This window comes from Pseudophryne corroboree, chromosome 6, assembly GCF_028390025.1.
Source record: "Pseudophryne corroboree isolate aPseCor3 chromosome 6, aPseCor3.hap2, whole genome shotgun sequence".
Lineage (NCBI taxonomy): Eukaryota > Metazoa > Chordata > Amphibia > Anura > Myobatrachidae > Pseudophryne > Pseudophryne corroboree.
The window spans coordinates 543,258,915-543,278,010 of NC_086449.1; the positions used below are offsets into that span (position 1 = coordinate 543,258,915).

The 19,096-nt window shown below is 43.2% G+C and overlaps 1 protein-coding gene across 5 annotated transcripts in view; it reads right to left on the minus strand.

Moving 5' to 3' along the window:
* TMTC3 (transmembrane O-mannosyltransferase targeting cadherins 3) overlaps positions 1 to 19,096 on the minus strand; it is a 263,792-nt gene that overhangs the window by 141,938 nt on the left and 102,758 nt on the right. For all 5 annotated transcript variants that reach the window (XM_063927659.1, XM_063927660.1, XM_063927661.1 and 2 more), the window contains 2 exons: positions 6,545 to 6,644; positions 2,439 to 2,554 (listed from right to left, as the gene is read on the minus strand). In XM_063927659.1, the coding sequence (XP_063783729.1) occupies positions 2,439 to 2,554; positions 6,545 to 6,644 (216 nt within the window). The remainder of the gene's footprint in view (positions 1 to 2,438; positions 2,555 to 6,544; positions 6,645 to 19,096) is intronic.

A 19,096-nucleotide genomic window follows, 5' to 3' on the forward strand; every position in this document is an offset into this window, starting at 1 on the left:
TATGCCAAATGGACTCTGCCAACCTGTCATTTGGTGATTGACATGAAGGGTGATCTTTTCTGCTGTAGCTCCCCAGTATTCCTCTATCTCCCCACCCACCCGAGCATATCCAACCGCTCAGTGTCCACCTCATCCTGGACATTCTTAAACAGCTGTCAGGCAGTGTCGGCATTCTTGTGGAAAGAGGGCGTGGTAGTGATTCAGTAAAGCTAGGTACACACTGGAAGATTTTTTTTTTTAGGTCGACCCGACAATCGGACGATTTTTCGGGAAATCGCCGGCACCAATATCTGAGCTACACACTAAAAGATGTTTTTTTTAAAGTTACCAATTTTCAGCCACATCACATTACATTTGCATATGTCCACCCACAAGGAGGATGATGCAGTGAGACGAAAACATAGGAAATATGGGCAGCTTATTAAGAACGCACACACTGCTCAATATCTGGAGATTGTGGCAGTTATTTTTGGTTTGGGACGATAGACAAGAAAATCTATTGTTTGTATGTGTGTGCAGAATTTTCCCGAATTATCGGCGAAACATCCACACGATCGTTCTAATACACTGTACAATAACTTTGGTCGTTATGCCTAATAATTGGCAAAATGGCCCAATAATTGTATAGTGTGTACTTAGCTTTAGACAGAGAACAGAAACTCATCATTACCAACATGAGATCATTTGGGTATTAGGTGCAAGGGATTTGGTCAGTAGAGCACAATTCCAGTTTGCTCTAGATAACAGAATGACAGCCAACCATAGTCCATCTGGTACAGTTACCTAATAAATATGTGAGATCAATTGTAATAATTGATCTTGCATATTCTGTAAGTGCAGTGCAATCAAATATGTAACAATATTACGCAGATGCCAGACTGGTTACTTGTTAAGATACATATTCACCAGTATGGAGTGCAATTATTCTCAGCGATGTGCACAAAAGTAAGATGTGAACAGTGCAGACGGAACACTTCATAGCCTTTTTTTAATCAATCATTAACTTTTACTACACCTATAGACTTTAAAAACCATATTTATTTTTTATTGTACAATTTTTTTTATTAAAGAAATAATAGGAACAGAGTACCACTTATGGCCCATACACACGGTGAGATTCAGGCTATGCTCGATTCTCACTATGCGACAGTGGCTACGTCGGCACATAGTCAGTATCGCAAGCACACTCATTATGTGCTTGCGATACTGACTATGTGCGATTTTGGTTAAGTGTCAATTTTGACTCTCTCTTCTATAGAGATAGTCAAAATTGACTTACCTGCACAGTCTATCTATTCTTGCGATGCCGACCGCGCATCGGCATTGAATCGGGATCGCAAGGTGACTATATAGTCAAAATCGTAAGAAAAAATCTCACCGTGTGTACATACCCTACAGTCATTACACATAAATCACCCCATAATACAAACGTGGCATAGATAAATAATATCAATTACTTGGGGAAAGGGGGAGGGGTGTTCCAAAAAACAAACAAAAAGAAAAAAAGCCCACACAAAACAAAACAAAATAAAAATAAACAGAATACATGACCCATGACCATATTCAAAGAGAACCAAAAGAATTGAAGGTGACAACGAATGGGAAAAGGAGGGGGGAAAAAAGCGGCAAAGTGAACCATCCTATAAAAAATGTAAATACTCAAGCAACTAGGATTACTGATTAGGTCAGGGACATGTACATAATTATATTTATTAGGCCATAATGAAAAAACAATACCCCACTCACTCATTATGCATTCAGGGTCATTTGTAAATGTCAGGTTCTAGGCCCCAAGTGAAAAAACAGGCTTATTTGTACCTGCTATATAAAAAGACTTATTTGGGATTTTAATGGAAAAGAGGATATGGCCGTCTGCAGAAGCAAATGAAGCACATGGTTTTCGTACCGAGTACACTTGAAATGCACAAATCAATTAAAGCAGATGCAGAATCCTGAAATAAGTGGTCACTAAAAAATCAATTAATTATGCAAATATGAATGTGTCTCTCGTGAGTAAGCAACAGGTTTCGGTTTCTCCCTAAAAGGGTAAATGATAAATCCCAAGGCGGTGATAATGGGAAGCAGTTTGCACACATAAGGACACACTCACTTGCACGGGTCAAGTGGAAAAGCAACATTAATGAGACAGATGTTTTATTGCACTACATCACAAGAAAAGCAGCCAGCGATAAACAGGCAGGCACAATTTGCACTTGTAATAGGGGTAGAGCTTGCAAAATGATCTCAGACTTGCAATAAGAAAAAATAAAAAAAAATTAAATACATTTCTGCAAATGTACATGATCACAGCAAATGACCCCCACAGATTTACCCAATATGCAATACAGTTTAGTGCTGATAGTGTTTATATCCTTTACGGTTTATCAAATGTCTGTTCTCCTTTTTAGCCATTTTAAATAGAAACCGACCATTCTTACCCCTTGAGCAATGAAGACTTCATAGACACAACAAATCCCAACAACAGTAATTCCCTGCTCTTTACACAGAGTTGCAACCGCAACAAGGAACACAGCAGTAGCAATTGGAGTCCACACTATAAAAACAAAAATGATTGAGTTTCGCAATTTTTGCCAGAATAAAAAAAAAAACCTGTGTAAACACCCATATGAAGGAAGAATCACTGACAATGAACAATTAACAAACCTTTATGTACAGAGTAGGCTCTTCATGCTCATATGACAGTCTAGTTATGAAAAAAACAGAATAAAATTACAGGACATACTGGGGGATATGTAATAGGGTCCAAGTTTGCAGAGATCCGGGATTTCAGACGAGATTTCCCAGAGGTTGGTTTAACCTTGTAAATCATTACCATTTTAAAAATAGGGGCAATATCGACCGAAATCCCAGACCTCGTTAAACTCGTACCATATTACATTCCCAGACTATCTGAAATATTACAGCTCAATAAGGCTTTGTCATTCCCTTCTATTAGACGATATGTAATCAGACGGATTTCCCAATTCATTTTAAAGAAACAATTGTGTCCAGTTCGTAAATACATAATTTCAGCAACAAATTCAGCATTGTCTTTTTTTTTTTTAATTGAGGCATTGTAGTACAATATATCATTTGACAATACAGTACGAGTGTTACGGTCACATCTAGACAGAGAATAAATATATGATACATCAACATAGTTCTAAGGGTGTGCACACGCATACCTCCCAACATGACCCTCTCCAGGAGGGACACAATGCTCTGCTTCTGGACTTTTCTCTTAATGTATAATTGCTGGCACCTGTGTTGAACAGGTTAATGGATAAGAAAGGTGTTTCAGCACAGGTGATGGCAATCATACAGCAAGAGGGAAGTCCAGGAGCAGAGCATTCTGTCCCTCCTGGAGAGGGTCATGTTGGGAGGTATGCACACGGTGAGATCCTTGCTATGCCCGATTTTCACCTGCGATTTCCTTTGAACTCACCGGAGCCCAGCACCACCGATTTTGACTAACTTTTCTTGAGATATGCACTATGTGTGCTTACGATTTTGGCTTATGTGAGATTTTGGCTTATGTGAGATGTCATTGACATGTGAGATGAACTAGATAGTACACAGATCTAGCAAGGATTGACTTTCCTGCACAGTCTATCTTTTCTTGCGATGCCGACCTGGCGGGACCGCACATTGGGATCGAATCAGGATCGCAAGGTGACTTTCACCTTGCGATCTGCACTAACTGTTCTTGCGATTTTGACTATTCCTAAATTGGTCATAAAATGTGTTCTGATCTTCATCTAAGTCACAACAATAGACAAACACAGTCTGCTGAAACTAATACCACACAAACAATTATATGTTCTCATGTTTTTATTGAACACACGATGAAAACATTCACAGTGCTGGGTGGACAAAGTATGTGAACCCTTGGATTTAATAACTGGTTGACCCTCCTTTGGCAGCAATAACCTCAACCAACCATTTCCTATAGTTGCATATCAGACCTGCACAACGGTCAGGGGGAATATTGGACCATTCCTCTTTACAAAATGGTTTCAGTTCAGCAATATTCTTGGGTTGTCTGGTGTGAATTGCTCTCTTGAGGTCATGCCACAGCATCTCAAATCGGGTTGAGGTCAGAACTCCGACTGGGCCACTCCAAAATGCGTATTTTCTTCTGTTGAAGCCATTCTGTTGATCTACTTCTGTGCTTTGGGTCGTTGTCCTGTTGCATAACCCATCTTCTGTTGGAGCTTCAATTGGTGGACAGATGGCCTTAAGTTCTCCAGCAAAATGTCTTTATAAACTTGGGAATTAATTTTTCTGTTGATGATAGCAATCTACTTCAGCCCTGAGGCAGCAAAGCAGCTCCAAACCATGATGCCCCTTCCACCATACTTCACAGTTGGGATGAGGTTTTGATGTTGGTGTGCTGTGCCTTTTTTTTTTCCACACAGTGTTGTGTGTTCCTTCCAAACAACTCAACTTTGGTTTCATCTGTCCACAGAATATTTTGCCAGTAGTGCTGTGGAACATTCAGGTGCTCTTTTGCAAACTTCAAACGTGCAGCAATGTTTTTCTTTCGACAGCAGTTGCTTCCTCCGTGGTATCCTCCCATGAACTCCATTCTTGTTCCGTGTTTTACGTATGGTAGATTCATCAACAGAGATGTAAGCATGTGCCAGAGATCTCTAAGTCTTTAGCTGACACTCCAGGATTCTTCTTCACCTCATTGAGTATTCTGCACTGTGCTCTTGCAGTCATCTTTACAGGACGCCCACTCCTAGGGAGAGTAGCAACAGTGCTGAACTTTCTCCATTTATAGACAATTTGTTTTACCGTGGACTGATGAACATCAAGGCTTTTAGAGATACCTTTGTAACCCTTTCCAACTTTATGCAAGTCAACAATTCTTAATCGTAGGTCTTCTGAAAGCTCTTTTCTGCGAGGCATGGTTCACATCAGGCAATGCTTCTTGAGAATTGCAAACTCAAAACTGGTGTGTTTTTTATGGGGCAGGGCAGCTTTAACCAACACCTCCAATCTCGTCTCATTGATTGGACTCCAGGTTGACAGACTCCTGACTCAAATTAGCTCTTGGAGAAGTCATTAGCCTAGGGGTTCACATACTTTGTCCACCCTTCATTGTGAATGTTTACATGGGGTGTTCAATAAAAATATGAGAACATATAATTGTTTGTGTGGTAAAAGTTTCAGCAGACTGTGTTTGTCTATTATTGTACCTTAGATGAAGATCAGAACACATTTTCTGACCAATTTATGCACAAATCCAGGAAATTCCAAAGTGTTCACATAGTTTTTCTTGCAACTGATAAATCACTGCCATCTTTATAGAATTACTATAGGTTTAAAAACAAGACTTATGGAAGACTTATCACTGTTAACTCTGTTTCTCTGAAGACCACGGTATCCACAGGATTTACATTGGGTTGTAGGTGGGGTCAGATGATCGGGCACCAAACGGATAAACTTTTCTGGATCCCAACACGCTTCGGTCCAGCCTCCCTATATCCCAGTCTCCTGGCCTAGGGAATTCAGTTTGTCACACAGCCCAAGGCAGGAGCAGAATTAGATCGAGAAGGAAGACCTATTCAGGAGAAAAAAAACACACACTTCCATACCAGAAGGAAGGACGGAATTCGTAAATGTAGAGATTCTCAAAGCAGGTGCATCAGGGTGGGTTCCCTGTGGATACTGTGGACTTCAAGAAACAGAGTTAACAATAGTAAGTCTACCATAACTTTTGTTTTCTCCTTCAGGGTCCACTGTAAATCCACAGGATTTAAATTGGGATGTCCCAAAGCAGCATTTGTTGACAGACAACTATCTTTCTTGGTCCAACACCCCTGGAGAAAGTACTGCCCTGTTATAGTTTCCCAGCCTGATGTCCGTTGTCAAAAGCACCCAATCTGAGATCCAAAAGGGTCGATCTTTGTCTAAGTGGGACGTCAGTAATCACCAGGCTAATGACTGACGTACTTGCTGAGGAAGGGTCATGGTCTGATTATTAATAAACTGGTGCTGTCCATTCCATCTGGAAAGAAATCAGATGTTGAAGGGGTCTTGAATGGAATTGAGCATATTCTACCATGTCGAATGCCGAGACCATTGATCTCAGTATTCGCATTGCTGCAACTGTGGACCGTGAAGGAGAAATTTTCATTCCTTCTGCAGATCTATCCTTCTTACTAGCCCCATCCTAGAGCTGGCTGTGGCCTTGCACTACATTAGGCACTGTAGCTGGCAGTTATGACTGAGCAGACAGTCTACAAGGAGTACTCCTGATACAAATTTACAATAAATGAAACAACAATAATACAACAAGAAACCCAACACGAATAACAAATACTAAAGCATGCCAAATGGACTGTAATATAAACAGGCACTGATGTGCGCTGAAAACAATACATGAATCGAGGTGTAACTGCAGCATATTTTTCTTTTTAAAAAAAGAGATTTTCTATAGTACATTTACTGTGATGCATTGGACTTAGAAAATAAATACGTGGGTGTGTGTGTTAATGAAAGTATACAGATATTAGAATATAAGGAAATATTTTACCTATGGAATTGTCTGGACCCTTAGATTTGGTATACGACAGAAACGCAGCAAGCAGGAAAATTGAAGAGAGTAGTTCAGCTCTGCCAACAACACCTGTAACCTAGAGGGACATAAAGAGACGGCCTCAGAAAACAAACACGTCCCACACACTGTTGCAAAGACAATATGTACAGTACTGCATTACCTATGTTCAAACATAGCTCATTACTATATCCAAAACAATGACTGCCAGTTCAAAATGTCTATTAAAAACTATACATTGTGACTAATAAACAGTCTTCAAAAACTATTGTTCTTCAGTTAATGTAAGTGGCTCAAAAATTAATTCTAGCAACATAAACAGAAAACAACTCGCAGAGAAACTGTACCCAGTATTAGATACTGCATGCAACTGGGCCTGGTTACAGATGTCCAGCACAATCTGGTCCTCAGTCACTTTGTCAAATGAGCAAAGATCTGGGAGTTTATTGGTTTTAAGACTGAATGACCAGATCAGTCTTGTGTTGCTAAAATTTATAACAGTGAATTATTTTCTGCATAGCAAATATTAAAATAAATGAATAATTGAAACGGGAAAGTAAAGTTATATAGAGCTGAGTGAGCCTTAGGAGTTACTGTAGCACTTCACATCCTAGATTTTAATGTACTGTGATTTTAATGTACTACATTTTTGCAGTGAACAAGTAAAATATAGACTTTGGTTAGCCACAATTTACTGTTAAAAAACAAAAACATAACTAATTTAGGGCAAATTTAGGAAGAAACAAACAAACAGTATGCCTATTGTTTCTATTAGTGAAGTTCCTGGCAAGGAACCAAAGTCAGAACCTCATTTATATGTATCACATGTTTTGCGGAATAAAATTTAATTTTCTGCACATGGTACACCAGATTTGTTCAACAATTTAGACTTTGGTTCAAATGTCCATGATAAATGTGAGTAGCCCTGAAATGGTGTAAAGGTGAGGACACACTAGGCGATGTGCTCTATGAGCAACGCCGCCTAGTGATTCCCCTCCCGGGCTGGGGCGTTTGGCAGCAGGGCGTACACACTGATCGATAGGACGACCATATCGCTAAGTGAAATAACGCAGCGGCCGGCCAGGCAGCTCTTGGTTGATAATCCAAATTGAGCTGCCTGCACGGCCGACAGCTGGGCCGCGCATCGCTGGTCAGCGGCGGCACACACACTTGCTGAGAAAATAAGCGACATCGCTCAGGAAGGGTGAAAATTAGAAATGCAGCTCTTTCTCGCCAAGTGTGTATGCTCCTTAAGAAACCATTATATACTGACTTCTCAAGTAAAGTTTAAGAACACAATGAATTGACAAAATAATGTTAGTGTTAAAAAAAAAAAAAAATATTTAAGACTTTCATCTATCTCTATCTTTTAACTCACCCTTTCCCAAATAATACTGTTTACGGAAAATACACTACTCCCTGTATTTAGCAGTGTCGCAGCTATCACATATATATGTGCAAGCAATATAGTAGTTTAGTCAGACGGACAGCACGAAAAGTGTTAGGAGGGGTCCTCATGGGCGCCGGAATCCTGGGAAGCTGGGCGTTACTTCTATGGCAAAACACCACTTATCAGGAAGGGAGAGGATTTAGTAAACATTTTTAATGTTTAAGCCCATATATCGGACGTTATTTTTTTATTCCTACTACTTCGCAGAAAGAACAAGTCCCAAAGTGCCCTCTTGTGGTTAATTTTAAGATTACTACACAGAATCCTGATCAGTAAGGGAAATCACTTCAATGATACATGCACAAAGCTTTGGGGAAATTTCTGTGTGGAAAGCTGTAAACCACCAACTTAAATGACTGCACTGACAATAATGAACATGGGCCCTCATTCCGAGTTGTTCGCTCGGTAATTTTCTTCGCATCGCAGCGATTTTCCGCTAATTGCGCATGCGCAATGTTCGCACTGCGACTGCGCCAAGTAAATTTGCTAAGAAGTTTGGTATTTTACTTACGGCATTACGAGGTTTTTTCTTCGTTCTGGTGATCGGAGTGTGATTGACAGGAAGTGGGTGTTTCTGGGCGGAAACTGGCCGTTTTATGGGAGTGTGTGAAAAAACGCTGCCGTTTCTGGGAAAAACGCGGGAGTGGCTGGAGAAACGGGGGAGTGTCTCGACGAACGCTGGGTGTGTTTGTGACGTCAAACCAGGAACGAAACTGACTGAACTGATCGCAGTGGCAGAGTAAGTGTCGAGCTACTCAAACTGCTTAGAAATTTCTATTCGCAGTTTTGAGAATCTTTCATTCGCAATTTTGCTAAGCGAAGATTCACTCCCAGTAGGTGGCGGCTTAGCGTGTGCAATGCTGCTAAAAGCAGCTTGCGAGCGAACAACTCGGAATGAGGGCCATGGTGTGCATAACAGAGAGCTCCTGCATTGGGGAAACACTTGTAATTGCACTAATTGCCTCTAATCTTAATAATTCAACATTTAAAGATATTTTATCTACCACTCAATTTCAGTAAGAAGCTGCTGGACAAGGCTTGCTGAAATGTAGATACTGTTATATTAGCTCTAAAGATGGATATTTATTGCATGCATCTAATGAGGCTTGCTTGCGAGAATCGTTATAGTTTCTCATGTTTGGCATGTAATAGTGGCAGCAGTGACAACACTTGTGCTTAATCATGACTATAAACATGCACCCTCGTACAGTGAGCGATATGAAGATTATAAAAATAAAAAAGTCCCATTAAAAACTTAAGGAAACATGTTGTTCAACAAACATTATTAAATAATGTACACCAGTGCCATTACGATGCTTTTTTTGAAAAAAGAAATAAATAAACAAGCATAATAGATCATAATGGAGCAGAATTCACAAAACAATATATACAATTTCACATCTGGAACTTTCATATAAACAAAAGACTTGTTAGACAATTATTGAGATGATATATATATATATATATATATATATATATATATATCTCTATATATATATATATATATCTCTATATATATCTCTATATAAAAAATGTGCATCTCTGTGGAGCGCACTTGTTGAAGTATGAATTAATTTATTTATATCTAATTGAGGATTAAATACAATTTGGTATAATTATATTTGGATACTAATAAAGAGAGGATGACTTTACACAAACACCCTTTCTCTTTAAAACACTTGTTTCTTTTAATTGCTAAAACAATTTTAAATTCTCATTTCCATTAAAAAAGTTAATAAACACTTTTACAATGTATTATTGTTCATTAGAGACACAATATTGGATTACAACTTTTCCAAACAATAAAAATATTATTATTGTTTGGAAAAGTTGTAATCCAATATTGTGTCTGTAATGAACAATAATACATTGTAAAAGTGTTTATTAACTTTTTTAATGGAAATGAGAATTTAAAATTGTTTTTAGCAATAAAAAGAAACAAGTGTTTTAAAGAGAAAGGGTGTTTGTGTAAAGTCATCCTCTCTTTATTAGTATCCAAAATAGGATTTTAATACCTACCGGTAAATCCTTTGCTACTAGTCCGTAGAGGATGCTGGGGACTCCAAAAGGACCATGGGGTATAGACAGGATCCGCAGGAGCTTGGGCACACTAAAGACTTTGACTGGGTGTGAACTGGCTCCTCCCTCTATGCCCCTCCTCCAGACGTCAGTTATAGGAACTGTGCACAGGAGAGACGGACATTTCGAGGAAAGAATTTTTGTTTAAACTAAGGGCGAGAAACATACCAGCCCACACCACAAACATACCGTACAACCGGAGTAGCAGCAAACCAGATAACAGTATAAACTAACAACAGCAACAAGCTGAATATAACTAATACACAACCCACGTGTAATCAAATATAACCAGTAATAATACAACTGCAAGTAACAGTCCGCACTGGGATGGGCGCCCAGCATCCTCTACGGACTAGGAGAAAAGGATTTACCAGTAGGTATTAAAATCCTATTTTCTCTTACGTCCTAGAGGATGCTGGGGACTCCTAAAGGACCATGGGGTCTATATCAAAGCTGCAGAACGGGCGGGAAAGTGCGGACGACTCTGCAGCACCAATTGAGAAAACATGAGGTTCTCATCAGCCAGGGTATCAAACTTGTAAAAACTTAGCAAAGGTGTTTGAACCCGACCACGTAGCTGCTTGGCAAAGCTGAAGTGCCGAGACCCCTCAGGCAGCCGCCCAAGAGGAGCCCACTTTTCTGGTAGAATGGGCCTTTACTGACTTCGGCAACAGTAGCCCAGCTGAAGAATGAGCTTGCTGAATCGTATTACAAATCCAGCGTGCAATAGTTTGCTTAGAAGCAGGATTTCCAATCTTGTTGGAAGCATACAGGACAAACAAAGCCTCTGTTTTCCTGGTAAGAGCCGTTCTGGCGACGTAAATTTTCAAAGCTCTTACAACATCAAGAGACTTTGGAACCGCCACAGCATCCGTAGCCACTGGCACCACAATAGGTTGGTTAATGTGAAACGAAGAAACCACCTTCGGCAGAAATTGTCGACGAGTCCTCAATTCTGCTCTATCCGAATGGAAGATTAAATAAGGACTCTTGTGAGACACGGCCGCCAACTCTGACACTCGCCTGGCAGACGCCAGAGCCAAAAGCATGACCACTCTCCAAGTGAGAAACTTTAACTTAACCTTACGCAAAGGTTCAAACCAGTGAGACATAAGGAACTGCAACACCACTTCAAGATCCCACGGCGCCACAGGCGGCACAAATGGAGGATAGATATGCAGCACTCCCTTCACGAAAGTCTGTACCTCTGGAAGGACGGCCAATTCTTTCTGAAAGAAAATAGATAAAGCCGAAATCTGAACTTTGATGGAACCCAATTTCAGGCCTGCATCGACGCCTGCCTGCAAAAAATGGAGAAAACGACCCAAGTGAAACTCCTCCGCAGGAGCTGCTTTGGTTTCACACCACGAAACATACTTTCTCCAAATACGGTGATAATGTTTTGCCGTAACCTCCTTTCTAGCTTTAAGGAGAGTGGGGATGACCTACCCGGGAATACTTTTCCGTCCTAAGATTTGGCGCTCAACTTCCACGCCGTCAAACGCAGCCGCGGTAAGTCCGGAAACACGCAGGGCCCCTGCAGTAACAGGTCCTCTCTTAGAGGAAGCGGCCAGGGATCTTCTACAAGCAATTCACGAAGATCCGGATACCAGGCCCTGCGTGGCCAATCTGGAACGACGAGAATCGCCTGAACCCTTGTTCAACGTATGATCCTCAGCACCTTTGGAATGAATGAGAGGAAGCGAAGGGAACACATACACCGACTGAAACACCCACGGAGTCACCAGGGCGTCCACTGCACTGGCTTGGGGGTCCCGTGACCTGGAACAATACCTCGGAAGCTTCTTGTTGAGGCGAGACGCCATCATGTCTATCAGAGGAATTCCCCAACGCCTTGTCACTTCTGCAAATACCTCTTGATGAAGGGCCCACTCTCCCGGAGGGAGATCGTGTCTGCTTCCCAGTTGTCCACGCCCGGGAGGAAGTCTGCTGACAGGGCGCTCACGTGCTGTTCCGCCCAGCGAAGGTTTTTTGTGGCCTCCGCCATAGCCGCCCTGCTCCTTGTTCCGCCTTGGTGGTTTACATACGCCACCGCTGTTATGTTGCCCGACTGGATCAGGACAGGAAGACCCTGATGAAGGTTCTTCGCTTGCAGCAGGCCGTTGTAAATGGCTCTTAACTCGAGAACATTTATGTGGAGACAAGATTCCTGGTTTGACCATTTTCCCTGGAAATTTCTTCCTTGCGTGACTGCGCCCCAGCCTCGGAGACTTGCATCTGTTGTCAGCAGGACCCAGTTCTGGATTCTGAATCGGCGTCCCTCTAGAAGGTGAGAGCTTTGCAGCCACCACAGGAGAGAAATCCTGGCCCTGGAAGATAGACTTATTTTCTGGTGCATGTGCAGGTGAGACCTGGACCATTTGTTCAGCAGATCCCACTGAAACACCCGGGCATGAAACCTGCCAAACGGAATGGCTTCGTAAGCCGCAACCATCTTCCCTAGAACCCGAGTGCATTGATGAATCGACACACTTGTCGGCCTCAGAAGCTCCCTGACCATTGTCTGGATTTCCAGAGCTTTGTCTTCTGGAAGAAATACTCTCTGTAGCTCCGTGTCTAGAATCATGCCCAGAAAGGGCAGCCGAGTGGCCGGGATCAACTGAGATTTTGGCAAATTTAGAACCCAACCGTGTTGTCGCAGAACAGACAGGGAAAGATCCACATTTCTTAACAACTGTTCCTTGGACCTCGCCTTTATCAGGAGATCGTCCAAGTACGGGATAATTGTAATCCCTTGCTTGCGAAGGAGAACCATCATTTCTGCCATGGCCTTGGTGAAAACCCTCGGGGCCGTGGAAAGCCCAAACGGCAACGTCTGACATTGGTAATTACAATCCTGCACAGCAAATCTCAGGAAGGCCTGACGCGGAGGATATATCGGGACGTGTAAGTAGGCATCCTTTATGTCGACTGACGCCATAAAATCCCCCCCTTCTAGGCTGGAGATCACAGCTCGAAGAGATTCCATCTTGAACTTGAAAGTTTTCAAGTATGGATTGAGAGCTTTTAGGTTCAGAATCGGTCTGACTGAACCGTCCGGCTTCGGTACGACAAAGAGGCTCGAATAGAAACCTTCCCCCCGTTGGGACGGGGGAACGGGAACAATGACCCTCTGTTGACACAACTTTTGTATCGCAGCATTTACCACTTCTCTTTCCTGAAGAGACACTGGCAAGGCCGATATAAAAAAGCGGTGAGGAGGCATCTCCTGAAACTCCAACCTATACCCCTGAGACACAATGTCTAAGACCCAAGGATCCAGGGCTGATTGAACCCAGACCTGACTGAAGATCCGGAGACAGCCACCCACCGGCCCGGACTCCCGCACGGGAGCCCCAGCGTCATGCGGTGGACTTGGTAGAGGCGGGGGAGGACTTTTGGTCCTGGGTGCCTGATCCTGCAGGCGACTTCTTTAACCTTCCTCTACCCTTTGAAGCGAGGAAGGACGAGCCTTTTCCTCGTTTGTATTTATTAGGTCGAAAGGACTGCATCTGTTGATGGGGTGCCTTTTTCTGTTGTGTGGGAACATAAGGAAGAAAAGATGACTTACCCGCAGTAGCGGTAGACACCAGGTCAGCCAGGCCGTCACCAAACAAGACACTACCTTTGAAGGGGAGAGCTTCCATATTTTTCTTGGAGTCAGCATTAGCATTCCATTGATGGATCCACAGCGCCCTCCTGTCCGAGACCGCCATGGCATTGGCTCTTGATCCCAAGAGGCCAACATCCCTCACCGCATCCTCTAGGTAATCTGCAGCGTATTTGATATAACCAAGAGTCAAAAGAATATTATCTTTATCAAGGGTATCCATATCATTTAGCAATAGCACTACTCACCCATACCGACGCCACAGCAGGTCTGAGCAATGCACCCGTATTAATGAAAATGGCCTTCAAAGACGTTTCCAGCTTACGATCCGCCGGATCCTTGAGAGCCGCCATGTCAGGGGACGGAAGCGCCACCTTCTTGGACAAACGGGATAGAGCATTGTCGACATTCGGAGACGACTCCCATTTCCCCCTATCATCAGAGGGGAAAGGATACGCCATAAAAATTCTCTTGGGAATCTGCCACCTCTTATCCGGCGACTCCCAAGCTTTTTCACAAAGAGCATTCATTTCATGAGAGGGGGGAAACTTCACCTCAGGTTTTTTCCCTTTAAATAAGCAAATCCTTGTTTCCTGAACCGCAGGTTCGTCAGAAATATGTAAAACATCTTTAATAGCCACAATCATGTACTGAATACTCTTAACTACCCTTGGGTGTAAAGTAGCCTCATTAAAATCAACATCGGAATCTGAGTCCGTGTCGGCATCTGTATCTACCATCTGGCTAAATGAACGTTTTTGTGACCCTGAGGGGGTCTGCACGTGAGCCAAAGCATCCTCCATGGATTTTCTCCATGTCTGTGTCTGAGAATCAGATTTATCCAACCTCTTAGATAACAAAGCAACATTAGCATTAAGTGTACTCAACATAGCAACCCAATCAGTAGTCAACTGTGTCGACAGAGCCATTTCCAGCTCCTTTTCTGCGCCCCCAGTAACTTCCTCCGGGGAGGAGCACTCAGCCTCAGACATGCCGACACGAAGTACCGACACCCAACACACACACTGGCCAATAAAGGGGACAGCCTACAGGGAAGCCCAGAGAGAGAGAGAGAAACACAGAGGAAGTATGCCAGCTCAAACCCCAGCGCCCATATATTACACCACACTAATATATGTCAGCAGCGCTGTAACAATAATAAGAAAAGCACCAAAAAATGTGTGCCCCCCCCCCCGTTTTGCTCCCTTTTACGTGTGAGGAGCCTGGAGGTCCCCCCCCCCCCCCCCCCCAGCGCCCTGCACCCTGTGAGTGCCGTTAGTGGTATGTGTGGGAGCATGTAGCGCAGCGCTACCGCTGCGCTGTACCTCCGTTACTGAAGTCTTCTGCCGTCTGAAGTCTTCGGTTCTTCTAATACTCACCCGGCTTATGTCTTCTGTGAGGGGGGGTGATGGCGCGGCTCCGGGAACAAGCAGCTAGGCGAACCAAGTGATCGAACCCTCTGGAGCTAATGGTGTCCAGTAGCCTAAGAAGCAGAGCCCTTAACTAAGCAGAAGTAGGTCTGACTTCTCTCCCCTCAGTCCCACGATGCAGGGAGCCTGTAGCCAGCAGGTCTCACTGAAAAAAAAAACCCCTAAAAAAAGTCTTTCCAGAGAAACTCAGTAGAGCTCCCCTAGTGTGTGTCCAGTCACTCCTGGGCACAAAGTCTAACTGAGGTCTGGAGGAGGGGCATAGAGGGAGGAGCCAGTTCACACCCAGTCAAAGTCTTTTTAGTGTGCCCAAGCTCCTGCAGATCCCGTCTGTTCCCCATGATCCTTTTGGAGTCCCCAGCATCCTCTAGGATGTAAGAGAAATATAATTATACCAAATTGGATTTAATCATCAATTAGATATAAATAACTTAATTCATACTTCAATAAATGCGCTCCACAGAGATACACGTTTGGTTTCTATTTAATATTGGTCTCTTTCGACAGGGGATCATCTCTGTGTAGAAGCTTGCCCATTAATAAAAGTGTAGTTTTAAAATAATGAATTTACATTAAAAAGTATAGGAGGTCCAATTTCAGAGCACATAAAGGGTTTGTTGAGTGTGTGTATATATATATATATATATATATATATATATATATATATATACATACATATATATATACATACATACATATACACACACACACACACACACACATATATATATACATTATCAAAGAGTAAAGTAATTCCTTAGGACAGCTACTAGAGTGGGTTGATGTTTAAATGATTTGCTATAATGTGGTAGCTAGAAAATATACTCAGATAGATGATATACTATGATTCTAAGATAATATATGTCACCAGCCGTCATAATGTGCACTTTATGACTATCTTTTATGTATTGTTTAGGAGTTGGATTCCCGGAGAACTCTAGAGGGTATTGTTTTTATGTACTTACTACTTATATACTTATGACAATGTTTTACAATACATTTTAAATGCACATGGTCACAATGCACATGGTCACTTTATAATTGTATCTATATAGCGCTCTTACTGGGTGTGTAGTGTGTACTGCGCTAAATGCAATATGGTTTTTGGTTATTACACTTCTATGATTCTGCTGTATTACGGCGGTTCCCATGGCAACTGCTGGCTGGATGACATCACTTTCGGGTGCATAGAGGTGATGTGATCGGAAGTGCCCTGCACAGGGAGTCTGGCATGCAGAGGCCATGGAAGAAACGCTGGAAGGGTCACAAGGAGAAAGGGGGGGGTAAGTTACACTTATGTTTGTAACTATAAATATGTGCACTTGTTTGCTGTGTATTATGTCCTGAGAAAGGGGCAGGAGCCCCAAGACGTTACGTTGACAGAACACACACTTTTTAGTGAGATTTACTTGCATTTAGTCTCCAAAGTGCCGCCTCCAAGTGTGTGTGTGTGTGTGTGTGTGTGTGTGTGTGTGTGTATGTATATATATATATATATATATATATATATATATATATATATATTATATAGAGAGATAGATAGATAGATAGATAGATAGATAGATAGATAGATAGATATCTATATCTAACATTTTATATTAGATAGGGAAGATAAGGTGGCATTCAGTGACCAATGGTGTGGAGAACTATAGAGACTAAAAGAAAAAAATAAGATTTTACTCACCGGTAAATCTATTTCTCGTAGTCCGTAGTGGATGCTGGGACTCCGTAAGGACCATGGGGACAAGCGGCTCCGCAGGAGACTGGGCATAACTAAAGAAAGCTTTAGGACTACCTGGTGTGCACTGGCTCCTCCCACTATGACCCTCCTCCAGACCTCAGTTAGGACACTGTGCCCGGAAGAGCTGACACAATAAGGAAGGATTTTGAATCCCGGGTAAGACTCATACCAGCCACACCAATCACACCGTATAACTCGTGATACTATACCCAGTTAACAGTATGAAATATAACTGAGCCTCTCAACAGATGGCTCAACAATAACCCTTTAGTTAGGCAATAACTATATACAAGTATTGCAGACAATCCGCACTTGGGATGGGCTCCCAGCATCCACTACGGACTACGAGAAATAGATTTACCGGTGAGTAAAATCTTATTTTCTCTGACGTCCTAAGTGGATGCTGGGACTCCGTAAGGACCATGGGGATCATTATACCAAAGCTCCCAAACGGGCGGGAGAGTGCGGATGACTCTGCAGCACCGAATGAGCAAACTCTAGGTCCTCCTCAGCCAGGGTATCAAACTTGTAGACTCTTGCAAAAGTGTTTGAACCCGACCAAGTAACAGCTCGGCAAATTTGTAAAGCCGAGACCCCTCGGGCAGCCGCCCAAGAAGAGCCCACCTTCCTCGTGGAATGGGCTTTTACAGATTTAGGGTGCGGCAGTCCAGCCGCAGAATGTGCAAGTTGAATCGTGCTACAGATCCAGCGAGCAATAGTCTGCTTAGAAGCAGGAGCACCCAGCTTGTTGGGTGCATACAGGATAAATAGCGAGTCAGTTTTCCTGACTCCAGCCATCCTGGAAACATATTTTTCAGGGCCCTGACTACGTCCAGTAACATGGAATCCTCCAAGTCCCAAGTAGCCGCAGGCACCACAATAGGTTGGTTCACATGAAAAACTGATACCACCTTAGGAAGGAATTGGGAACGAGTCCTCAATTCCGCCCTATCTATATAAAAAAATTAGATAAGGGCTTTTGCATGATAAAGCCGCTAATTCTGATACACGCCTGGCCGACGCCAAGGCCAACAGCATGACCACTTTCCACGTGAGGTATTTTAGCTCCACGGATTTAAGTGGCTCAACCCGATGCGACTTCAGGAAATCCAACACCACGTTGAGATCCCACGGTGCCACTGGAGGCACAAACGGGGGCTGACTATGCAGCACTCCCTTAACAAAAGTCTGAACTTCAGGCAGTGAAGTCAGTTCTATTTTGGAAGAAAATCGATAGAGCCGAAATCTGGACCTTAATGGAACCCAATTTTAGGCCCATAGTCACCCCTGACTGTAGGAAGAGCAGAAATCGACCTAGCTGAAATTCCTCCGTTGGGGCCTTCCTGGCCTCACAGCACGCAACATATTTCCGCCATATGCGGTGATAATGGTTTGCGTTCACTTCTTTCCTAGCTTTAATTAGCGTAGGGATAACTTCCTCCGGAATGCCCTTTTCCTTCAGGATCCGGCGTTCAACCGCCATGCCGTCAAACGCAGCCGCGGTACGTCTTGGAATAGACAGGCCCCCTGCTGCAGCAGGTCCTGTCTGAGCGACAGAGGCCATGGGTCCTCTGAGATAATTTCTTGGAGTTCTGGGTACCAAGCTCTTCTTGGCCAATCCGGAACAATGAGTATAGTTCTTACTCCTCTCCTTATTATTCTCATTACCCTGGGTATGAGAGGCAGAGAAGGGAACACATACACCGACTGGTACACCCACGGTGTTACCAGAGCATCCACAGCTATCTTTTTAGCTTTTTGTTGAGGCGGGACGCCATCATGTCCACCTGTGGCCTTTCCCAACGGTGTACCATCATTTGGAAGACTTCTGGATGAAGTCCCCACTCTCCCGGGTGGAGGTCGTGAGTGCTGAGAAAGTCTGCTTCCCAGTTGTCCACTCCGGGAATGAACACTGCTGACAGTGCTAACACCTGATTTTCCGCCCATCGGAGAATCCTTGTGGCTTCTGCCATCGCCATCCTGTTTCTTGTGCCGCCCTGTCGGTTTACATGAGCGACCGCCGTGATGTTGTCTGACTGGATCAGCACCGGCCGGTGTTGAAGCAGGGGTCTAGCCTGACTTAGGGCATTGTAAATGGCCCTTAGTTCCAGAATATTTTTGTGTAGGGAAGTCTCCTGACTTGTCCATAGTCCTTGGAAGTTTCTTCCCTGTGTGACTGCCCCCCAGCCTCGAAGGCTGGCATCCGTGGTCACCAGGACCCAGT